This window comes from Schistocerca nitens, chromosome 3, assembly GCF_023898315.1.
Source record: "Schistocerca nitens isolate TAMUIC-IGC-003100 chromosome 3, iqSchNite1.1, whole genome shotgun sequence".
NCBI classification, from domain to species: domain Eukaryota; kingdom Metazoa; phylum Arthropoda; class Insecta; order Orthoptera; family Acrididae; genus Schistocerca; species Schistocerca nitens.
The window spans coordinates 193,806,708-193,833,328 of record NC_064616.1 but is presented as its reverse complement, the minus strand read 5'-3'; the positions used below and the strand labels follow the sequence as shown (position 1 = coordinate 193,833,328).

The 26,621-nt window shown below is 38.5% G+C and overlaps 1 protein-coding gene across 2 annotated transcripts in view; it reads left to right on the top strand.

The window, feature by feature from the left end:
• LOC126248139 (dual specificity mitogen-activated protein kinase kinase 7-like) overlaps nt 1–26,621 on the top strand; it is a 176,284-nt gene that overhangs the window by 31,397 nt on the left and 118,266 nt on the right. For both annotated transcript variants that reach the window (XM_049948835.1, XM_049948834.1), the window contains exon 3: nt 25,735–25,848. In XM_049948835.1, the coding sequence (XP_049804792.1) occupies nt 25,735–25,848 (114 nt within the window). The remainder of the gene's footprint in view (nt 1–25,734; nt 25,849–26,621) is intronic.

Below are 26,621 nucleotides of genomic sequence, written 5' to 3'. Positions count from 1 at the left end.
GTGGTGTGCATCCATTATGGTTATAGGTGGAGCTGGGAGCGGCCAGAGGTAGTTGTTCTGGGTACTGATTTCTCAGGATCTATACACCCAAACTGCGTAAAAATGTAATCACATGTCAGTTCTAGTATATTATATTTGTCCAATAAATACCCATTTATCATCTGCATTTCTTCTTGGTGTAGCAATTTTAATGGCCAGTAGTGTATTTTTACATCTCTCGCAAACCAGGAACATCATTTGTTGCTTGGAACATAATGTTTTTATGGTGGAGGTGATATCCATAAACAGAGCCCCATATTGTATTAAACAGATGTCCCTGAACTGGGCATTGATCTGCATTCGATATAGCTCCCAATCTGTAGCTTTAACGGAATGCCGGTGCCAAGGAACCATCCGTTTCTGCTATTCGTGATATTCTCTGTTACCATTCTTTTTGTGTTCCCAGCTCATTTGTCTTTATTTGGACCCCAAGTCCTGTCGGAATCCTGGGGAATGACCTTGCAGACCCTTTGGTTAGAGAAGTGACTACTTGTTCAACATTCACCTTAACAATCCCAGTTGTTGGTATCCATAGACAGAAATGTAGACCAAATAAGTTACTGGAGGATAAGGAATTTAGGACTGTGTTATGGTTCAGACTGTAATAAATGATAACAGCTGTTAGAGAACCACTTATTATTCACATTAAATTAATATTCACAGATTGAAAGGTACAAATTTGCCATAAGCATAAATGGTGTGTGGACCACTAGCTTATGCCATACAACCAACCAAGATTCTATTCACCATAGACTTACTGTCAAAGGCACAAGAGTACCATTAGGTGCCCTTAGAGGGATGGCTTGCTGACCAGTGTCCCTCAAGTACAAATAACACAGAGAGAGCAGCACTCTGTTGTGACTTGACCAAATGTAGTGACCAAACATACCAGCTCTCAGAGAAATAGTAATTTCCTTCCAAAATAATAGATTTAACACAAAGTCCTGCTAAGGCTTAAAAGAGAACAAATGGAAATATGTTTTTGTGTCTTTAAACTAGCTGTTCTGTCAATAGAGATTGTAACTGGCACCTGAAAGTCACAATTACATAAACAAAAAATAGACTGAAACACACAAAAAATATCAAAATACAATAGTTTGCTGCAAGGTATACACAGAACAAAGAAAAGGAAACATACATGGTAAAAGACGTGAATACAGTCCTCACTTGTGTATCAGTTCACTCGGTAAAGGACACAGCTTGCAGATTGGTCTCTTGAAAACCCCGTGCAATGTGCAGATAGTGACCACAGGCACCATTCTGTCATGCACAGGTCATAGTCCTTCAGTAATGACCACCTGCTAGCATAAGGGTGGCAGGTTATCCACCCTTACTATGGCCAAAGCATCAGATTGCACATTCTGACTGGTGGCCGTCCACTTGACTTGCTGCTGCAGATGATGCAGGTAGTCAGAAGACCAGTGCCGTCAAAAGGTCTGGAACCCTTGCTGCAGTAGTTCTCGCATTGTGTGCAAGATGTGTTTGCCTGTACCTAGTTCTGGCTGAGGGATACTTGTGATTGCACTTCTGATCAGGAAACAAATGGGGTTCTGTAGGATCACAAGACAGTGGTGTGAGAGGATGAGAGTTCAAGCAAGCCTCAGTTTGGCAAGTCAGGGTTGTCAACTCTTTCGCTGTTGGATGTATGGTTCCAATTGTTTGCTGCAAATGTTACTTGAAGGCCTTCACTCCTGCTTCCCATATCCCGACTAAGTGTGGTGATGCTGGAGGAATGAAGTGCCAGTCGATTGTCTTCTTCTTCTTGCACTGTTCTGTTTGTATAATACAAGACCTTAGCTCGTCCTTCTGGCACCTCCTGAGATGCAGAAATGTTAGAGGTGTCTAGCATGGGCTATGGAGTGGTGTCTGCTGTAAGCCAGGCTGGTACCTCCCACTATGTCTACAGCAGATACTCCTCATGATGTCAGATGACCTGGTTTCTGCATTGTTGGTACATGGTTCCTTACTGCAGCTACTGTTATATCCTGTATCTCTGACACACATTTCCCCACATAGGTTTCATATGGCCTCATTGACTCAGTGGAGCTTCCCTTAACATTGATTGTCTTGCTTGTCTCTGTTCAATCAGAGAGAAGCGCCTACATGACCTTGCTCTTCGTGAAATTTAAGGCAAACAATAAATCTGCATGTAGAATCTTTCATTGAATGTTCTTCTTCTTTTGACGTCGTATCTTGCTGTAATACTTCTGTCCCCCACAAATGATGTGTTTCAGTGTCAGTGATACTGGCCTGATAGGATCCAACCCAGCTGTGCTCCTGAAGCATGGGATGATCGACTCCTGTGGAGGTAATCCTTAACTTTTGAATGAATGGACAAATTTCTGCTCCTAGCAATACATTGATCTTGTCTGGTGTCCAAAACTCTTGATCAGTTTTATATTTACCAAGATCCATGTAATGGGACCAATTATTTGTTCTGGCAAGGTTTTGGTTCTCTCCGGCAAAACTAAACATTCAGCAGACAACATGAATTTGCTTATGCAGGAACCCACTAGTAACAGAGATGCAGTGTTATCTGAGAGGGTTGCCCGTATTCCTTGAACTGGTACTCTGTTGTGGCACCTTTGAAGTTTGAGGTGTTGTGCACATTCTTCTGATATAATACATGACTGTCACCATGAATCTAATAGAGCATAATAAGTCTGCCATATGCCACTGCTGGCTTGCAACTTCATTCTCACTGTTGCAAGGAGCACTCTTTTGCCTTGGCTAACTTTCAGTAAACAATAACTCGATGTACTTCATTGGTGGTCGCTATTGTGCCCGTGCTGCATGTTACTTGGACAATGCTTCCCATGTGACACATGCAGCACTTGTAGCAAAGCAAGTCTTGTCTCGAATGCCCAAACTGCTTGGTGTTGGAGGCATTCTGATGTTTATTACCACATATACTGTGACATGGTGGTACTGTAGCTTTGATGATTTGATGATTTCTATTGATTTCCATTTGTTTTTGAAAAAAAAAAACAGACAGACATTTCTTTGAATGTTGGAAATCTGTTTAAACTCAGACTGGCTTCAAACTCTGCTCTCATAGACTATTCAACCCTTTTATTAGGAGCTGTGATGTAATTATGTCTTACACAGAGATATCTAGCTGTAATGCCATCAGTGCATGCACATCACTTGATGCCTCATTAAGTAATATGCAAAGTTCACATGCCTTTGTCATTAATGGTATCATGAACAGTTTCTTTAAATGAAACAACAAGTTTACTGTTACCAGTCACCGTTTTATTTATTTCCACGACGTGTTTCGAAGGTTTAAACCTCCACCATCGGGTGGATTTACATTAGTAAGTATTGCATTTGTGTGTGTGTTGTGTTACGATTTTTGGAGGAACTTGTGGCACTGCCTAGTGGAGAAACGAGACGCTATTTCAGAATATGGTTTAGGATTACTTTTGACGAAAAATTAAACTGATATCTAATGGTAAACATTAAATAAGTAAACTACAGTACCTTCAGTGGTCACAGGTTCCTTTTGCTGTCGTAACACATCACATGTATACTGCCACATTTGTAAACAAATATGGCGTCTGGAATCAGCTGGGTGCAAGGTTCGTATAGCAGAAGTGAAGACATAATCGCAAAGTGCAAAGAATATACATCATAACAATATTATTACAGAATAATTGCTTTAAGCATTTGGCGGTGTTTGTTTTGAGGTGTCAAATATATGTGTGTGTACTTCAGGTGGTATATAAATCCAATTCTGACAAGTTAAAACAGCAAACATTCGTACTCGTTTATACAATCAGGTGAAATGTTAAAATGGTTTAAACTTCATACTTATTGATAACAATTAGGTGAAATGTTACAGACTATAATTACAATGATCATATTGGCCACAACAGTAAAATCATACACACATTACACTCTTTGATTGGGGTTAATAAACAGATGTGAAGTGAGGGGCTGGAGGCAGAAGGAGAGGTAGAGAGAGAGAGAGAAAAAGTGTGTGTGTGTGTGTGTGTGTGTGTGTGTGTGTGTGTGAGAAAGGGAGAGGGAGAGAGAGAGAGAAAAGAGTGATTATATGAGATGAAACATTTACATGGCAAGGAGTCTTAAGATTGCATGTTGCATATATTAGCTGCCAAAAGGTTGGGGTAATACATTGGTTAATGCTATAAAATATGCAGATAGATATACATTTGTGCCAGTAGTTGATGTACATACAGTTTTAAGCTGACAAGGGGTACAAGCTGTTGGTGTGATGAATTATCTGTGAATGAGGTCAATCTCTTGTACTCTTGGCAGCTGTCAATATTTATGGTAAATATTAGGTGTGTGTGTGTGTGTGTGTGTGTGTGTGCATTTTTATGAGTGTAGGCAGTTGCTGAAAACGGAGATGATACTATTGTAAATATTGTCATTTTTGTCATTTAAGATAGATTCTGGTTGTTTCATTTGATGTTTGTATATTTGGAGTGTTTCAAGGATGTCTAGTTTTCTGCCTTTTGGTTGGATGTGTAAGATGCTAATACTTGTGTTGTTAACATGGTGTTTTGTTTCATGCAGGTGGGTAGCTATTGCTGATGTGTGATATTTTTTTGTTTTTTAGTGCTGCCATGTGTTCCTTGAACCTAATCTCAAATGATCTGCCTGTCTGGCCTATGTAGAAGCAGTCACAGTCCAAACATTCAATTTTGTACACACCTGTGTGATGAAGTGGGTTTCGTGTGTCAATGTTGTGGGGTAACTTCTGTCCAATCTTGTTGTCTGTTGTAAAGGATATGCTTATGCCTTTCCGTTTGAAGACATTGGCAACCTGGTATGAAATGTTACCCAGAAAGGGGATTGTATGGAAGATGTTATTTTCTTTTTGTTTTTTGTGTTGTGATTCCTTTGCCATTATTGAGTGTTTTAGGGTGTCTACTATGGAACTGTTATAACCATTTTCAATAGCTGTTTGTTTTATTATTTCAATTTCTTGATCACATTTATCTTCTGAGAGTGGTAGTTGGATAGCTCTATTAATCATGTACCGGAATGCTGCCATTTTGTGTCCTGCAGGGTGGCAAGAGGAGTTGTGGATTGTGGTATGTGTTGTGGTAGGCTTCCGATAAATTTCAAACTGATGTCTGTTATTCTTTATTCTAATGGTAAGGTCTAGGAAATTTATACTGTCGTCTTTTTGGTGTTCAACTGTGAATTCACAACACTCAATAATGGCAAAGGAATCACAACACAAAAAACAAAAAGAAAATAACATCTTCCATACAATCCCCTTTCTGGGTAACATTTCATACCAGATTGCCAATGTCTTCAAACGGAAAGGCATAAGCATATCCTTTACAACAGACAGCAAGATTGGACAGAAGTTACCCCACAACATTGACACACGAAACCCACTTCATCACACAGGTGTGTACAAAATTGAATGTTTGGACTGTGACTGCTTCTACATAGGCCAGACAGGCAGATCATTTGAGATTAGGTTCAAGGAACACATGGCAGCACTAAAAAACAAAAAAATATCACACATCAGCAATAGCTACCCACCTGCATGAAACAAAACACCATGTTAACAACACAAGTATTAGCATCTTACACATCCAACCAAAAGGCAGAAAACTAGACATCCTTGAAACACTCCAAATATACAAACATCAAATGAAACAACCAGAATCTATCTTAAATGACAAAAATGACAATATTTACAATAGTATCATCTCCGTTTTCAGCAACTGCCTACACTCATAAAAATGCACACACACACACACACACACACACACACACACACACACACACCTAATATTTACCATAAATATTGACAGCTGCCAAGAGTACAAGAGATTGACCTCATTCACAGATAATTCATCACACCAACAGCTTGTACCCCTTGTCAGCTTAAAACTGTATGTACATCAACTACTGGCACAAATGTATATCTATCTGCATATTTTATAGCATTAACCAATGTATTACCCCAACCTTTTGGCAGCTAATATATGCAACATGCAATCTTAAGACTCCTTGCCATGTAAATGTTTCATCTCATATAATCACTCTTTTCTCTCTCTCTCCCCCTCTCCCTTTCTCACACACACACACACACACACACACACACACACACACACTTTTTCTCTCTCTCTCTCTACCTCTCCTTCTGCCTCCAGCCCCTCACTTCACATCTGTTTATTAACCCCAATCAAAGAGTGTAATGTGTGTATGATTTTACTGTTGTGGCCAATATGATCATTGTAATTATAGTCTGTAACATTTCACCTAATTGTTATCAATAAGTATGAAGTTTAAACCATTTTAACATTTCACCTGATTGTATAAACGAGTACGAATGTTTGCTGTTTTAACTTGTCAGAATTGGATTTATATACCACCTGAAGTACACACACATATATTTGACACCTCAAAACAAACACCGCCAAATGCTTAAAGCAATTATTCTGTAATAATATTGTTATGATGTATATTCTTTGCACTTTGCGATTATGTCTTCACTTCTGCTATACGAACCTTGCACCCAGCTGATTCCAGACGCCATATTTGTTTACAAATGTGGCAGTATACATGTGATGTGTTACGACAGCAAAAGGAACCTGTGACCACTGAAGGTACTGTAGTTTACTTATTTAATGTTTACCATTAGATATCAGTTTAATTTTTCGTCAAAAGTAATCCTAAACCATATTCTGAAATAGCGTCTCGTTTCTCCACTAGGCAGTGCCACAAGTTCCTCCAAAAATCGTAACACAACACACACACAAATGCAATACTTACTAATGTAAATCCACCCGATGGTGGAGGTTTAAACCTTCGGAACACGTCGTGGAAATAAATAAAACGGTGACTGGTAACAGTAAACTTGTTGTTTCATTTAATGTCAGTAACAGTCACGGTAAAGCCTAACCTAAAAATGTTCGCATTTAAAATGAACAGTTTCTTTAAATGTGTTGGAGCAATTAATTGAGAATTATTGTCTCTGTTACAGACCAAATCGAAGGCTACCTTAAAATTACTGTTAGCCTTAGTTGTTAATAAACTAAGCAAATCAAGATACTTAGCAGTGTCCTCTAATTTCTCATTTTTTACAACAAGACTTACAAATGTGTAGTGAAAAATGTGTGATGCCATGAAAACCATATTTTTGAAGATGTGTCTGTTATCAGCATGAATGTCTGTGTCTTCAAACAATTCGAGCTGTGACAGTGCATCCTCATACTTCTCCACAATCTTTGGCAACTGTTCTAGCCTGACAGTAATATTCAAAGTATCTGATTTGCTTGTTACATCAAATTGATTTGCAAACTTTAAACAACCGCATGAGGCTTGCTTTCGCCACCAAGTATGTAGTAACGAGTTTCTTTCTTAAAACTTCATCCATCATGCAAAGCTAGAGGCGGCCAGCAACAGCAGAAGCTGCAGTTACAGGGAGTGGGAATTACAGGAAGCATGATAGCCAGACGAGGTACTTAACTTTGACAAATCCATCACAGTGCAGCCCAGAGGACAAATTGTTTGTGTCTGTAGACAGAAATGTAAACCAAAAATGTTACCAAAGGACCAGGCAGTTAGGACTGTATAATAATTTGGATCCATTTGGATTGTAATGAGTGATGACAGAAGTTAGAGCATCACTTCTCATTCACATTAAGTAAATATTCACAAATCAAAATATACATATTCACCATTTAGTGTACATGACATGTGGGATACTAGCTTACGATAGCCGATTGACTTAGATTCTATTCACCCCTGTTCTGACCTCACAATAGCAAGAGTATTGTTAGGTGTCCTTGGAGACACAGCCTACTGACTAGTACCCCCAGGTACAAATAACTCAGGAAGGACAGCACTTGGTAGTGACTCAGGTGAATGTAGTGACCAAACACCAGGTTTAGATTTGTATTTGCAGGAAAGGGTTCCACTTGGAAATGGAATATCATCTCGTAGGCTGCTGCCCCCTCTAATAAACTCCACATTATCAAGGAGACAATGGCTGTGTGGCATTTCTCCTTCTGTTCATCCTGTAAGGAATGCACCCATCCAGTGCCGCCCCTGCATCAGTCACACCGGACATGTAGTAAGTCATCCCCATGTTGTTTTGGAGCCTTACTAGACAGTAGCTTATATCCTGGTGGAATGCCCCTCCACATCAGGCATGGTCTTTCGGATTGTTTGCCTCTAATTTGGTGGATGATATACAGACAATTGAAGAGTTGAACTGGTTCTTCATTTCCTCCCAGTAATTTGTTTTAATTCATGGATCAACATTTTAAACGGCTTTTGGGGTAGGGTCCTGGGCGAGTTGTGCCCACTCCGATGAAGGCTGGACTTTCAGGATTCCTTACTCTTGATACTACTTGATGATGAAAGAACAGTTGAGAAGGTTTTTATGCTTGCTTTGAGTGAGTGGGTTCTATTACCATCTTTAACAGATTGACTATAATGGACCACATGCTGAGCTCCAAGAAAATCGCATCTGCACCCATTCAACCACCCACCCACCTGCTGACCTGATTATTTCTCTCACTGTATTTTACTGTTATTGGTCATACTGATGCCTATTACATTTTTAGCCATTTCACTTTTACTATTACAGATCTGCTCTTCAACCCACTAGAAGGAATTACTTAGTGGGGGGAGGTGCCTCTTGTCACAGATGAGCTCTTGTCTTCTCTCTGACCTGCAGACCAGCTTCATCCATGTACCTTTACCTCCCTTTAAATTATTTCTCATCTCTGGCATCAGTATTGCTTTCAGTGCCTCAATTTTACCACTCCTACATTATAGTCAGATTTTTGGCTGATGTCACTAACTACAGATATACTATACCTTGAACAAGGGGCTGATGACATCCATGTTTAGTCCTTTAATGCCCCCCCCCCCCCCCGCCCTCCCCCTCCCTTAACCAGCCATCCATGTCATCAATCTCAAAATCTGATGGAATATGTGAGGACCACTAAATGTGCATTGACATCCATGTTTAGTCCTTTAATGCCCCCTCCCCCCGCCCTCCCCCTCCCCCTCCCTCAACCAGCCATCCATGTCATCAATCTCAAAATCTGATGGAATATGTGAAGACCACTAAATGTGCATGGGGGAAACCCCCCATTGCCCTCAACTCACTTAACTTAAATCCTATTGAGCACAACTCTTGGACACCATGAGTGAGTGAGATGTGCATGATTTGGACCCAGCTTTTTACAGTGTGCAAGTTGGCCATACCAGTTGAGTGATCATGGCTGAGGGTGTTTCCTTAAAGGTTTGTATCTACAACATGTCTCTCTGTAACCCTCTGCATTTTCTCAGTTGTCAGTCCTGGAAAACATAATCATTTCATGTAATGGACAAACTGCTTGTGAAAAATCTGTTCTTACCACACATGAGTCATAAATCACAAAAAACTTGCATCAAAGCTGTCACCTTTTTAGTGAAGACCAATCTAAAAATGACCTGGAGTATGAAGCCTTCTTGAGTGAATCGGCAAGCTTATTACCAATCCCCAGATAGGTGTCACTGTTTTCACCTTGGCTGAAAAGTAGGGGGAAGAGTAATGAAGCCTGCTGCTAAGAAGATGGTATCCATCCTACAATAAAACATAAAGAGGGTCAACATACGCTTGAAGGAATTGAAGTCGCTGACAAAAGGGTGATGGTATCTACAAGAGACTCTTTTAATTATTCTGTTACTCGTGTAGTAAATAGTTAAGGACAATCTCATTGGGAAGAGAATCAAAGGTTCAGTGGCCATCTTTGTAGATGATGCATACCCCTCTTCTCCTCACACCTATAACCACTAATGTACAAGCAGTAACTCTGTCAGTGCAAATGCATCACAAGGTCAGCTTATGTTCCTCTGTCTGCCATCTCATGAACCAGCGCGCCGAGAGGTTTCCACTAACCTCATTACTCAGATCCCTTGCACATTTCCCTCATCAAGGATTTTAATGAACACAGTGTCCATTGTGACAACACTATTATCTGGTCCAGGTATTGAGCTGTTTGGTCCATTATCTTGTCAGATGATATGTGTCCCCTGAACATTGAGCAGAGCACTCTCATCACTGTCAGCGAGCTGTTCTCTACTATTGATATTTTATTACCATTTGCAATCCTCACAGACGTGACTCAGTGGGAGATATTCCTTGGTTTACTTTCAAGTGATCTCTTCTTGATCTGAACATACCTCTCAGACATGAAAGTGGACGAAAGAATCTGCATAAATAGATGTTAGCTGGGGAAAATGGTGATGGACTTCAAGGCAGAATCCAAAAATGGGTACACCACATCACAAGCTTGATCCACCATGCTGCTGGTGCTCCCATGCCAAAGTCTTCAAAAAAACTTGTAAGCCAGATTGTTACCTAGAAGAGTGAGGAACGCCACTCTTCATTCACATGAAAATGTGCTTTCTACAAAGATTGAAATGGAGAATCTTACAACTTTTCTAGTGGCAAAAACAAAGTGTTGTCGTACAGTTAACGAGAGTGAAGTTGATTTGTTGTAGTATGACCTGAACTCAGTCAACATTTTCGCCAACTCACCAGGCCAAAAGCAGGATCTGAAGGAGAGATGTGATTTAAACTAATAATGTCATAAAAACAGTGGCAGTCTTGTAACCAAGGGGTAGTGACATTGCCCACATCAGGCTTATTCACCATCTGCTCATGCAAGCTGGCTTGCACTCGTGCCTCAGCCGTGACCAATTTGCTGGCTCATGGTGAGTAATGGAAGGTGGTGGGAGGAGAAATCCGAATAAGGCAGCATGGCACGAGAAACTGTCAATGACTCTGTTCTACAATTGCTGATGTTAGTTCTACTGAGATGTATCAATCCTTGGTGGCTAATAAATACCTTTTGTGACAAATTTGTTTCCTAAGACTGTTGGGTTGATGAGAAATGACAATGAAATGCAACTTAAAATTAATTTTTTTTGATGTTGTGAAGAACATTGGAAAGCTTAGTACAAAGTATGATATGTCTTACAACTGATTCAGCCTTATGAAGAATATCATTTTTGGACAAAGTTTTAATTGACATCAGCTTGTATTTCGTGGCTACTTTATTCACACATTAAACATAAAACACTGCATGTTACTGACTACTATTTATCTTGCTTTTTACTAAAGCATCAGTGACTGGTGCTGCTTTCAGAGAACTGCTAATTGCAGCCTATGAATGACCTTCTGTGACTAGAATTCATTCTCTTAACTGTGGAAGAAAGTTGCTCGCACAAGTATTTAGGTCCAGTCATCAACATAATAGTTCCAGTTTAACATATTAGTTTCTGCAAACTTGTGAAGTAATGGAAATTTATGTTAAAGAAAATACTTATACAAGACTGACTTTATTATGAAATTTGTCATGCAGCCACATATTATACTGCAGGTTTATGTTCTAACTGTACCTAGGTATCCTACACCATTGTCTTGTAAATCGATGTTGATGTGTGTGACCTTCTCTTTGAAGTTCCTAACTTGACCATAATGCTGCTTTTCATTTATTTAAAATAGGTACTTTCCATTTTAAGCACTGCATCATAAAGTATATAAGCTTGTGCCTAAGGCTATGGTGAATTTAACACATGGTCATTCCTTTGAAGATAGCACAATTTGCACTTCCCCTGCACTACATATTGATGTCCAACCACCCTATTTTACTGTGAGAACTCTCTACTCAGGCTGCGAGTGAATATGCGTGAGAGCTCGTGCTTGCCCAGCCGCTTCCTGGCCCAGTTGATCGGAAAGCATTTCATTTGGATTAGCACTGTTGATAGCCAGGACACATTGTGACGGTACCGAATGATTGCTGACAGGATAATTTAGGATTTCAATTCCATTGTTGGTAAAATGTACAACTGGAGCATCTCCATGTGGGAATTTGATTCAGCATTTCTTGTGAAGTGATGTTTGTCAAGATTGTGGCACAACCTATCATAATGTTTTGTAGCACCTCTCCAGAAATGCTTAGAAATTCTGTCTGGACCTTATTAACTTCATATGGGAAGCAGGACAAATAGTCACTTCATGGAAGGAAGGTGTTTAATTGCTGTCTTAAAGTACTTGCGTAGCTTTTGCGGTGTGCACACCAGTTGCTTAGGGAACCCTCTGGAACAAATGGTCAACCACTATCTTAATCTTAGAATTTAGACAGCTTCTTAGTTACTTTTAGTGTGGATTTCAAAGATATAATTCCATCAGTCATCTCCTACTAGGGGTGACAGTACAACTGTACTCCTGTGATGTTACTTAGAGGTGTAATATCATGAGATGGGGCTGCTTGGGATGTCTTTGTCTCCCCCCCCCCCCTCCCTAGATGATATCTCCCCCCCCCTCCCTCCCCTCAGTATTTTATATATCACACCAGTAATGTCTTGCTTCCAGATGTGAAAACATGATGTCTACCGTGTGTGTAAATAACATACACTACTGGTCAAAAGTTTTTGATCATCTAAGATAAAAACTATATACTTTATTTCAATGCACACACAAATGAAAGAGACCAGCAAAATAGTTATTTTCTCTCCTTGGTATTAAGTACAGTACTATATGGTTTAGATTTTAGCCTCTTTGAGGTATTCACCATTTGCCCACAGAATAGCTCCACAAGCTCTTGGGACTCTGGAGATAAGATTTTGTATTGTTTTTTGAAGATATTGCAGTCTATAGATCTGCAACATTAGATTACCTCCATTTTCTGACCTCTCTGACAAGTTCATCTCATGAGTGTTCAATGGGATTTAAGTCAGATGAGTGACTCAGCCAAATCATATTCTTCAGTTCCCACATTTCTCTTTTGTATTGACATACTCTCTGCACAATTGAGAAACATGTTTGGAATCATTGTCCTGCTGCAGTAAAAACCCATGACCAATAAGTCTCTTGCCATATGGAGCTGCATTGGTGACCAGTATCTTGTGATGCCCTACATTCTTTAATGTTCCATTAATCATCAATAGATCACCAACTTTATCACCTGCAAAATATCCCCAAACCATGGCCGACTATTCTCCATGCTTCACCAGTGGCATCACAAACTGACTCTTCATACATTCTCCATGAAGTTGGTGAACAAAAATTCAAAGATGGCTTCCAGATACTTCAGACTTAGTTTCTTCCATGAGTAACACGTTGGACCATAGCTGCACGCTCCAATTTTAAAGTTGCTGTGCCTATTGCAATCTTTTCTCCTTATTTTCTTTATGATGCAATTATAAAAGCTTTTTGGCTGCTGTGCATGCCTTTAAACCTTGTTCATGAAGGAAGTGTTGCACTGTTGAGACAGAGATTGAAGCTGTTCGCAAACTACTTACATCTTCATAAATGTCAGGTGCAGAATGAGTCATCTAACATTTACTCATACACATATGAACTGATCTTTCCTGTGTGATTTTGCTTGGGGTCTTCCAGATCTTGGAGCATGTGCATTGGTGCCAGTTTGCTTGAACTGTTGCATTGTGTACACCACCGTAGATTGGGCTACACCAACTTTTGTTGCTATTGTCCTACTAGAATAGCCTTTCTCATCCAGAGCTACAATTACATTAGTTTTTCAGATCCATTCTCCTGCTTACTTTCTACTGGGAGGTAATATGGTATGAACCTAATAAGGTATACAAACTCGCTGCTAGATGCACACAATATACTGTAAAATAATGAAAACTGATTGCTGTACCGACAGCTGAAAGAATGAGGCCTATTTGAATGGAACCGTCTTAGATAACTGCACATCTGTGTTGTGAATACTCACCAGCGTCCATCTGTGCGAACAACTGGTCAAATATACAACAGAGGCACTTAATCTTTAAAGCTTTAGGCCTGTTTTATTATAAGAATGGAGATATGATAGAATATTCAAAATGAAATCCCTGTTTTAATCACAAAACCATACTTGTTATAGGCGATCAAAAACTTTTGACTTTTATGTAATGTCCATGGTAAGGGGCTCCAATTAGTACTTATTTGTGGAAGATTTTTTTCCCATTTCTGCTTCTTGTTACAGTATTACAGCATCCACAGATGAAGTTGGTAAATGTAAAGTAGGAGAACAGAGGAATTGTCATGCACACAAAGCAAATGTTACATTTCCAATCTATGAGTTCTTTTTAACTGCCCACATCTTATTTTAATGTTCTATAACTTGAAATGAGTGACATAGCTTCAAATTCTACAGATTTAGTGATATTTTTTGACCACATTCTTCTTATCAGAAAAGTACTCAACTGCCACACCTGAGGGACCTCGGTAGTTTCTCCCTCAAAGCACTTAATAGTTTCAAATGTGTTGGTCATAGAACATGCATATAGGGTTGCCAGATTTTCGAGGAAAAAAAAGGAGCATTTTCAAAGCTACTCTGTTTTTGGGGGGAAAAAACTGGAGTATTTTCGAATTTTCTAGAGTTTTTAGAGATAAAAATGAGTATGTACTAAATGTTTTCACATATTATAGTAATGAGAAGAATTTACAGTAACGAAAAACATTTGTACAAATGATATTACTGATATTTTGTAGATATTTTCACATCATTCAATAAAGTAAGAGCTTGTTTTGCACATTAAAAAAATTCTTTAAATGACATTAAAATTCACCATACTTTGGAGCTCTGCTTTGATCAGTTCTGTACTACATCTGTTTCATTCCATTTGTTATTCATTAATGAGACACTTTCCACAAAAGCATTAGATCCTGGCATACTGAACAAGAATCCCACTATCTTACAGATATTTGGCACTTTATGTTACGGTATAGCTGATCAGAAATGTAAACCCTTTGATACATCACTATCGTTCTTGTTCACACTTTCAGGTGTCTTGAATTCAGAGAATTCTTCTTACAAGCTATCAGTATAAATGTCTCTCAAAGTCTTTAAATTCAGTTTCATTCTCCAAGGAAAGCCAGCTAAGTATGCACATCGATTATTGGCGGTAATATCATATCTTTTTTTTCCAGATGCAGTAAAAGCCATTGAAACCTGCTGAAACTTTTTTTTGTAAGTAAGGAGCCATCCAATAGTTCCTTTGCCTTGTAGCCATAAAAACCATCCTCCTAGCTCTATTTAAGCTTTTCAGGTAGAAGATGCATTTGTTTAAAGGTCTCCAGGACACTCAAATCACAACCTTCTAATGTTCTGTTAACTGTATTCAACAGATTTACAACATTGCTCACCAGTGTTTTCATTCAGAAAAACTGACCTCAAAAATGTTGGACACTCATCAATACTTTGGAAATAGCTCTTGATGGCATCCCAGCTTCTGAAGAATCCTGTTTACAGCTGTAGTCAAAGAAATCCATCTTTTGGGAACATGCCTCAGTATCTCTGCCCATTCCAGTTCCATGAATTGGAAAAAAGATTTCTATTCTTCTCTCTCCTTTTTGCAGAAAATGTGAAATAAATATAAATTTTTAGAACTATTCTTTCCGTATTGATATCTAATTTATCAGTCACGTCCTTAATTGCATTGTTGAGTATATGATTAGTGCAAATTGTCTTTATAATATTTTTATTCTTATCATGAGCTGACTGAAAAACTGATTTATTTGTGCCAAAATTAACACTTATATTATCAGCACTGTATCAAGGAACCTTATTTACACTTAATTTGTTGATATCTAAATTTCACTGTAGCAGATGAGTCACTCCAGAAGAGATTTCATGAGCATTTTCAGTGTGACTCAAAAGTTTGTTTTGTATTCCTTTCATTGCGTCAGAATATTGAATGCAAACAGGAAACATCTTTCTATTGCCTTTATTTGAGGTGTCTGTTGCCAATGAAATAATTGAGGTTTTTCTGAATCTCTTAAAATGTCTAAAAAGTTATTCATGCTTTTAGGAGCTAGCAGGTTCTTCACCAAGATTTACACTTTTGTTCATCCATTACCACTTTTGTTCGTCCACAAGAAATCTTTGAACCCATCACAGAATCTTAAAAAATATATGAAATGAGCTTATTTCCACAGTCCAAATTGGAGTAATGGTGGATTTGTTTCACGCAGTTTCTTTGACTCAACACTACATTTTTCTTTTAATGCATGTCCCTTACATTCTGTGTGTTGGTGCAAGTTATTTTATCGGCTAACATGCTTTCTATATAAAACACAAACAGTTGTTTGGTTCTGGTTTAACCCAACAAAATCTATTTTCCCAAATCTTCTGATACACTTGAGTGTGTTAAATTTCAGTTTTTTCTTTGGGGCAGTCTTGCGCAAATCTTCAGTTCCAGATTCACTCATTCTAAAACCAATTAAGACAGCCATTTCACTATACTGATACGTAAATTGCCTTGTTTAATACTGGTAGTAAAAATACAAGACTATATACTTACCAGTACGTCTCACAAGAAAATCAGCAGATCATGTCTCGCTCTACCTACAGATGAACAGAAACTGGTAATACTGACAATAACGCTTAATAATTGTAGCAGCGTACATGACAATGGTTTGTGGGTTCCGCAGTTTGTGCCCATAGCCCTGCCCATGATGTGTGGAAAGTAAGGGATAGTGATTGTTGTTGCAAGGTGACAAGAGTGAAAAGGAGGAAGTATTTCTCTCTCTCTCTCTCTCTCTCTCTCTCTCTCTCTCTCTCTCTCTCTCTTCTATGGTAGAAATGACAATACATTGTAGTCATAAAGCCTACCAAATTGTACTGATGAATCTCAAGCAGTATAAGGGCAATATGCCTGCTCTAAGTGTACGGAATGTTGTCTGATGCTAGCCGCTGTGCATTTATTCTCAAGAAGTGATTGGTTGTGTTACCAACTCATATCTGTAACAACCATGAACATTTATTATACTCATATTCATGCAATCAAACACATTATGGTTTCCTAGTATTTAAAGTTCTTCTGAAATCCAAGAAAGTATTTCCATGTACATGAACTTAAAAAACAGATAAATCAGAGAAACAGAGTATCTGGCAACACTACATGCAGAGCAGACTAAATCTTACTTATCGGTTGTTCTGGAGCCTCTATGTTGATCCTAATTTGATGATGATTGCGCAAAGTGCGGATATCAAACCATCATACCTGAAGATAATAAGAAATTAAGCAGACCAAAAGGGCATTGAGAACAGTCAGTATTTTCAGACTATGTCCCAAGACTGCCTAATCACCAGTGTACATCATGTGCCAAATCTTCAAACACTACTGATATGCAAACACTTCTTACTTCAGGTGACTGCATGTGACACTGTTGTATGCCCACTTCTAGAAAGACTTTTCAGCAGTAATTCACAAGTACTTGAAGCATTTCATATTCAAGCAAAGATTTGTCTTTCTGGAATATGCGTTACTTATATTTCTGTTTCTCATCAAAGTAAGAGTAAACCAGAATGTTAGCTTCTTACAAGGGAACCTCCCCATCGCACCCCCCTCAGATTTAATTACAAGTTGGCACAGTGGATAGGCCTTGAAAAACTGAACACAGATCAACCGAGAAAACAGGAAGAAGTTGTGTGGAACTATGAAAAAAATAAGCAAAATATACAAACTGAGTAGTCCATGCACAAGATAGGCAGCATCAAGGACACTTTAATATGTGAAGCGCCGTGGTCCCGTCGTTAGCGTGAGCAGCTGCGAAACGAAAGGTCTTTGGTTCAAGCCTCCCTCGAGTGAAAATTTTGTTTTATTTTCAGACTATTATCAAAGTTAAGGCACTCAAACATAATCAACTTCGCTCTCCAAAATTCCAGGACATGTTCAGATTTGCTTGGACACATGCAGGATTTGATGGTCTACACACGGAAAAATTTGAAAACGTTAAAAACATATGTTTTGACAGAGCACAGGGAAAACTGTGCGACTGTGAAACTGTTGCATTCATTTGTTGCAGTTCATGTGACAAACTCTTATGTTTTCATCACTTTTTTGGGAGTGATTATCACATCCACAAGAAAACCTAAATCGGCAAGGTAGAAGAATCTTTTTACCCATTCGCCAAGTGTACAAGTTAGATAGGTCGACAACATATTCCTGTCAGGTGACGCACATGCCGTCACCAGTGTCGTATAGAATATATCAGACGTGTTGTCCTGTGGAGGAATCTGTTGACCTATGACCTTGCGAGCAAATGTTTTCGGTTCCCATTGGAGAGGCACGTCCTTTCGTCTACTAATCGCACGGTTTTGCGGTGCGGTGGCAAAACACAGACACTAATCTTATTACAGTGAACAGAGACATCAATGAATGAACGGACGGATCATAACTTTGCGAGAATAAAGAAAGTAAAATTTTCACTCGATGGAAGACTTGAACCAAGGACCTCTCATTCCGGAGCTGCTCACGCTAACCACGGGACCACGGCGCTCCTGAGCTCACAATATCCTTAATGTTGCTTATGTTGCACATGGACTACTCAGTTCGTATATATTGCTTATTTTTTTCGTAGTTCCACACAACTTCTTCCTGTTTTCTCGATTGATCTGTGTCCAGTTTTTCAAGGCCTATCCACTGTGCCAACTTATAACAAAATCTGAGGGGAGTGCGATGGGGAGGTTCCCTTGTTAGAAGACATAGAAGTATTTGTTAGTATGCCCATTTGACAGTTCTGTCTGGTAAGTGTGAGCTAAACAGCTCGTCTTTCATAATCTGTTTTGAGTTTGGCCATGTGTCTGCAATAAGGATTCCAGCACTATGCTCATTATTCGAAAATTACTGAGGCTAACAGCTATGGCTGACCAATTGCAGCTGATGATTGGGAGTAGGTTGCTGGATTGGACAGATATGAAATATTACAATGTTTTTGTAGGGAATAGTGCATATTGATTTTACTGTCACTATTCTTTTAATTTATGTTCAGGTCAACATTTCACTTCCCAAGCACTCATGGCAATGATCCACATCATTAAATTTAACATTCGACCTATGACACACAGTTCAGAGACAAACCATACCACATGAGTGACATAAAGACTACAACTAAATTTCAAATAGAATGTTTGAGGGGTAAATCAGGTACTTGAAAGGTGATAATCGCCAGCAGTGTTTTCTTTCAGTGACCAGTATTAAACAAACCTGCTGTCTGCACTGATATTAGCAGACACCACATTTGTGTCCCTTGTTCCTGTGACCTTATTGGATATTGCATTCTGTCATTAACTTGCAGTAGCTTTTGCCTTTTGAGTAGCGAAGGGGAAATGCCAATTTGCTAGTGTTAGCACCAGGGAAAGTAAGTATCTAACTTCTTGTTACCATAGTGCTAAAATCTTAAGGGCAGTCGTAACTTGAGCTTACAAGTGAAGGAACCTATAATGAACATTCTGTACATGGGAACTGGGTTGTTGTGTTGTGTTGTGCTACTACATATTGAGTAATGGCAGAAATTTTTACAATTTATGGGTCCTCTCATGGGATGCAAACTGAATTCTCTTTGTTATTTTGAGAGGCAAGGCTGATTTGTGACTTGTGGAAAGAACCACCCACAGTTGAATCAATTAAAATGAAGAAATTTTAATTCATCTTTTTAGATCAAGGATGAGATGCACCAGCCTTATTAGTTATCTCACAGGCTGTGTAGGAAAGTTTTTGAAGCAAACGGTTAACTGCTGTGTTGTCTGGTATCTTATACGCCAGAAAGCTATTTAATACTTTCAGTGTGGATTCATGAGATTAAGTTCCAAAATGATGTGACTGAAGATAGATATGCAACAATGTTTCCTATGCAGATATCTGTTTAAGTACATTCCTAGCTATTTAGAAGGCCTATGAAACTAAGTATAAACAAAAAATCTGACACTCATTCGTCAATAGTGCTTCTGGGGACATGTTCACATCTTCATGTGCTTTCTACATCTACATGGATACTCTGCAAATCACATTTAAGTGTGTGGCAGAGGGTTCATTGAACCACCTTCGCAATTCTCTATTATTCCAATCTCGTATAGCGCGCGGAAACAACGAACACTTATATCTTTCCATACGCGCTCTGATTTCCCTTATTTTATCGTGGTGATTGTTTCTCCCTATGTAGGTCGGTGTCAACAAAATATTTTTGCTTTCTGAGGAGAGATAAGGTTACTGGAATTTCGTGAAAAGATTCCGTCGCAGTGAAAAATGCCTTTCTTTTAACGATGTCCAGCCCAAATCCTGTATCATTTCTGTGACACTCTCTCCCATGTTTTGCAATAGTACAAAACGTGCTGCCCTTCTTTGAACTTTTTTGATGTACTCCATCAGTCCTATGTGGTAAGGATGCCACATTGTGCAGCAGTATTCTAAAAGAGGATGGACAAGCATAGTGTAGGCAGGCTCCTTAGTAGATCTATTACATTTTCTAAGTGTCCTGCCAATAAAACACAGTCTTTGGTTAGCCTACCCCACAACATTTTCTATGTCTTCCTTCCATTTTAAGTTGTTCGTGATTGTAATACCTAGGTATTTAGTTGAATTTACAGCTTTTAGGTTTGACTGATTTATCGTGTAACCGAAGTTTAACAAATTCCTTTTAGCACTCATGTGAATGACCTCACACTTTTCGTTATTTAGGGTCAACTGCCAATTTTTGTACCATTCAGATATCTTTTCTAAATTGTTTTGCAATTTGTTTTGATCTTCTGATGACTTTATTAGTTGATAAACAACAGTGTCATCTGCAAACAACCTAAGACGGCTGCTCAGATTGTCTCCCAAATCATTTATGTAGATGAAGAATGCCAGAAATCACTTCTGTTTTACTCGATGACTTTCTGTCAGTTACTATGAACTGTGACATTTCTGACAGGAAATCACAAATCCAGTCACATAACTGAGACGAAATTCCATAAGCACACAATTTCACTACAAGCTGCTTGTGTGGTACAGTGTCACAAGCCTTCTGGAAGTCCAGAAATATGGAATCGATCTGAAATCCCTTGTCAGTAGCACTCAACACTTCATGTGAATAAAGAGCTAGTTGTATTTAACAGGAACGATGTTTTCTAAACCCATGTTGACTGTGTGTCAATAGACAGTTTTCTTTACCTCCCCTAATGTTGTTTTAGATACGGAGTCGGTGACACCCTGTTAAAGTGTTTTGAAATAAAAAATAGTTTTCTTCGAAGTTGTCTTTAAGTGTCTCCATTTTTATAGTTCTGTACATCAATTGCTAAAAACAGACCCTTCATAGGATCACTTTGTTGTTCGTCTGTCTGTCTGTCTGTCTGTACAACATCTTTTCTCAGGAACAGGTAGACATATCAAGTCGAAATTTATGTCACATACTAAGGTCTATGGTCCCTTTGGAGTGTAAAAAACAAGCTTCTAAGTTAATGCAATCAAAACATATGGTCAGGGCACTTCCCACTGAAATCATGAAATTTAGTGAGAAGCAAGGTTTTACTGTACAAGTAAAAGAAAAATCTGAAAATTGTTAATTTGTAATTATATCACATGGAAGTTTTTTGTCATTTGTTATCTGTCTGCCTGTCAGTTTGTTAAGACCCCATTTTCTCAGGAATTACAATAGCCAATGTGCAGTTTACACAAAGAATTTAAACTTAAAATTAAAATGTTCTTGAAATTCGTGGAATTCCCAGGTCCAATATCTTGCCAGTATCAATAGCAGTAACAGGCAAAACTCGTCAAGATTCTCAATTTCTGATATAGATGAACTATCTGTAGATAAAATTAACCCTCAAAGCACAAGTTCTAGTAGCACTTGGCCAATTTTTGAAATTGTGACTGATAGCTTAGTATCGATAGTAGTAATACGGGCTTGGAACGAAGGTGGCTGTAAATGTCCCCTATGCTCAGCTCCTGTTCAGTGTTCCTTATTTGAGAACAATTTGTCTATTTCTTTCTCTTCTTGCAAGCAGCAGCATCTCAGTTACAGTTGGTGAATATGAAATGGAGGAGTGGACAGAGGAAACTAATTTTAAGTTGTTGACTGATAAATTTGTGTGTGTTCTTTTTAACTGATCACATTTTGTTTTCAACTCTCTGGCACTTTGAGATGTGATATTGTTATGATTTTTAAGTTTCTGTGGAGTTTCCGAACCTGATTTTTTATTTCAAACTTCTTACTTTTCATATCCGAGGTACTGGAAGGTATGGTTCCTTAACACGTTCGCTGCGGCTGACACTTATAATCGTCACAACAAGCCCCGAGCCAGTGCGGTTGATGCTTATAAGCGTTCGCGCTCACTGTCATATTACTCTGTCTAGTAGCAGCATCTAAGCTAGTATCAAAGCCTGTAAACTTTTGTTTTGTGTGGTCAGTTGTCGAACGTATATTGTTCGTAATGTCGGTTAATGGACCTTCCAATGTGAAAAGGAGCAGGAAAAGTGTTTTGCTTACTAATTTCTATGCATCCGGGCATCCCCTGGGCATCTATGATAAATGTAGGCGGCTAATTCTCTCACACCAGGAGCACTAAATTGACGACCTCTATCAGAGTCAATCTTAAAAATGCACATTTAAGGTAAATATAATTTCAAATGAATCCAGTTTCCTTTTTCCTTTTTTTCCTTCTTAAGAATATGCGTTTTGGATTCCAAATTGTATTTTTTGTTACATTATCAACAAATCACGAACATCTGAATGACGCATGTGACCCTTACAGTTGTCAGATAGCAAACAGACTTTAAAACATGACCACAATACAGTCGAAGCTTATTTGAAGTAATGCACCTAAGGTGTCATCATTAGGTCCATATAGAACATGATCCTACAGATCTCACAAGGTCTTGACGTCAGCCTGTAGCTCAGGTGTGCTTAGGAGCATCGGCTCCGAGCGGTACCTGCCGTTTCGGAGCGTTACCAGCCCGCACTCGCACTTGCCGGGCCGCACTGGAGAGTTGCACGCCTGCACCGATGCTGCAGCAAAAGTGTTAAAGCACTCAACATTTTAAAATTCATAAACCAGAAAATATATACAGCAGATTCCAGTTGTATATACACTGTGTGTGATCATATCTGAAAGTATGGATGTTAGGTTATCTACTGAGGTATCTTGACACATTCAGTCATACTTGGAGATATCTGCAGTTCACCATGAGTGAATTAGGCTCGTCATTGGTACATTTAGAACAGACTTTTCTTCCAGTCTCTGTTATCACTTAAAACTAGGTAGCAACTGTAACAAGCACACAAAATGTACTCTGTGCCCCCAGATACTCGCATATTATAGCATTGCTATTCCTCCTATGCAAAGAATTTTCAGTGATCAACTCCAAACAGTGTCATTCTTTTGGATTCGTGCAGAAAGCTGCATTTCATAAATAAATGGCAATTTTAATGTTCTACACTAGGGTAGAAGTAAAACACCATTTTATCGTCTTAGGCAGCACACAATAGTTTTAGCTACAATACATTTTAGAAATGAAAATACTCCAGTTGTGATACTTGAGCAGCATGACAGTTTCAACATTGCTTACGCTGATCAGTAAAAGCAGGGAGCTCCCCATCAGGTGATTAACTTTACCTCAGTCTATACACAGTATATTCAGCCAAAATTCAATTAAAATCTATAGAAAATAATCTATGGCTGTGAGACATAGCTAATGATCAGCTTACATGGCTATTTAAATTCTCTGAGCACATTCCACCCAGTTACAAACATGCATTGGCTACCAAGACGAATCAGAATTTTGTGAAACAAGTAAAGTGAGGTAGTAAATTAGGAAACCTATGATGGATACAATTGAATGAGGAAGTACAATGGTCACCAAAAGCAAGAATGTCATCAAGACAGAAAGGGAAGGTTGTGTGTGTTTGGTCGAACTGATAGACAATCACTGTGAACTGAGAATATTTAGTTCAGATCTGATAAACACAGAAAAGATGTGCTTGAAGCTGAAGGATGCTATAAACTACAGAAACTACCACATTCTTGCTACAAAATATACTGCATTGAAAGTGACAGAGAAAAAATGATAGCAACTCTACATCTGGAAAAAGGACCATGTGGGGAAGCCTATAATAATTTTTAGTCAGATCCTACAAAAAAAATATGTGATAAATTTCTAAGATTTTCTTGTCATCAGTAAAGTAATATGGATTATCCTTGGAAATATGTGTTGAATCAATGAATATTTAATTAATAGAATCTAGTATGTTATACAGGATGGCAAATATTCTACAGAAGCGAAAGTAACATCAGATGTTCTACATAGAAGTGTAATGAGACCTCTAATGTTCTCAATATACTAAGAAGCATGAACGACCCTGCATAAGCAAAAATGTTTCAGTAACAAGACGAGGAAGAGGAACATAAAGATGAGAAAGAAGAAGAAGAAGAAGAATTGACACGGGATGGGACATTACATAAACTTGGTATTACGGAAGACAAATGGAAGACTTAGATTTGTTGGAAGGATTGAGGAAAATCATGTATAAGTTGCTAGTGCAGCCAATTTGAGTATTGTTCCTGTGTTTAGAGTCCCTCTCAAGCAAGTATGTCAATATAAAGTGGGGGGGGGGAGGGGAGGGGGAATCAGAGTTGCTAAGTTTGTAGCAGTCTGGTGTAGCCCATGCGAATGTGGAACAGATATGCTCAGTAAACAGAAATGGGAATTCTTGGAAGAAAGATGAAACACTTCTCATGAAACCTTGCTGGGTGGATTTAGAGAACCTGTGGCAATTGTTTTGTCGCCATTGTGTATCTTGCCTAGAGAGATCATAAGAATAAGATAAAAAATTAAGGTGTGGATACAGGAATATAGATATTCATTTTTTCCTTGCTCACAATGTGACTGGAATGAGAGAGAAGATGGATAATATTGGTACAGAGTACCTTCTGCCATTCACTATACACTGGCTTGCAGAACATATACGTAAATGTAAATGAAAGTGTGAATAATAATGTCAAGGAAAGGAAGATTAAGGTTTGACAACTCCTCAATGAGATAATTAGAAATGAAGCACAATCTTGGATTGTGGAAGGATATAGTCCATGTCCTTCAAAGGAACAATCCAATCATTCACAAAAAGTGATTTAGAAAGATTGTGGTAAACCTAAATCTGGATGACTGTGCAGGGACTTTAACTTCCATCCACCCAAATATAAGTCCATAATCTTACCATTGAATCAACTTACTCTGTAATAATTAAGTAACTATTGCTGGCTGTCATGTCACAGTTAAGTCAGGAGGTCATGTGTAAAAGGTAGGAAGAGTTTGCAGTGGCTACCAAGATGGATTTTGTGAAATCCTTTGGTCTTCGCAGTCCCCTTTCTGGTTGGTGAAACGGGATAAAGTACCCATGATCTATCTGAGCATTTCCTATACTGAAAAGTGTTATACTTTGGTGTTCTCATTTGTTTTTGATGCTCTGGTGATCATATGTCAGTAATCCATTTTTAAGGAGTGTTTTTATTTTAATGCTCCAACAACAATGTAAAATGAGGATAGTGTCCTGTTTAAACAGGTGATGAGAAGTCTGGTGCACATTCAGAATTTTTTAATGTAGCCTGGTCGCTGGAGATTTTAGTGTCTAACAACATAACAGGTGCATCCATTTCGTTTGTTATTATTATTATTATTATTATTATTATTATTATTAGTAGTAGTAATAATAATAATAATAATAATAATAATAATAATAATGTAAAAGGCTGCATTTATACGAGTATCAAGTAACAATGTTCTTGAGATATGTGTGTCGTAACAGTGGTCTGTCATAAATTGGGAACAGCTCATGATTTAAATGATCTGTTTGATTATTTTGACTTACTTATGTTACATAAAACATAATACTGTAATAATGTCAGTTTGTTGATTTCATTTGTGTTTTCACAGAGGTATGAAACTGATCTGAAAGACCTTGAACACCTGGGTGAACTTGGTAATGGAACATATGGACATGTTGTGAAAATGCTTCATAAACCAAGCCAAACAGTCATAGCAGTAAAGGTATGTTTACAAGCGAACAGTTTAACATCGCTATACCTAAGAATATATTTATGTTTATTTAACTGGTTAGTCAAGATGTCTTGGTGGTCCATAGGAATATTGTTGTTTAACATTATATACAGTGGATACCATGATTTTTATTTGCTGAGGAGCTGCTTTTGGAAATTAAGTTAATCTATAAAATAGCTATGCCTGTCTCTGTAGCTCTCTTATCTGCGTCACTGATTGCTATACAGAGGACCCAAGTTCGATTCCTGGTACTGCCAGGGATTTTTCCTTAGTAGGACGACTGAAACAGGGTGCACTCAGCCTCATGATGTCAGTTGATGAGCTACTTGAATGAGAAGCAGCAGCTCCAAGGTGCAGAAAGCCAACAACAACTAGGAGAGTGGTGTGCTAACTCCATCCCCCCCTCCCCTCATACCACAACCAAATGATGCCATTGGTAGTGGATGACATGGTTCTCTGTCACTTCCAATTGGCCTGTCTGGGCCACATGTGGAGCTTTGCTTTTTTGTATGTGTTCAATCCAAAGTCACATACTCTGTAACGCACGGATAGAGGAAATGAAACTGAAGTTAATGTGGGTAAGCCAGTAGTGCCTCTAAGTATAATGTTATTGTTGAATTTAAGAGATATTTTTCACAATAACAACAAAGGGAGAAAAAATTAGAAACTTTCATTTCTTGGCCCATAGTGAATTAATTTGTATGTAAGTGCTCATAGCAATGTGGTTTGGTAAAATATCAAGGTTGAAACACAGCAAGACTGCA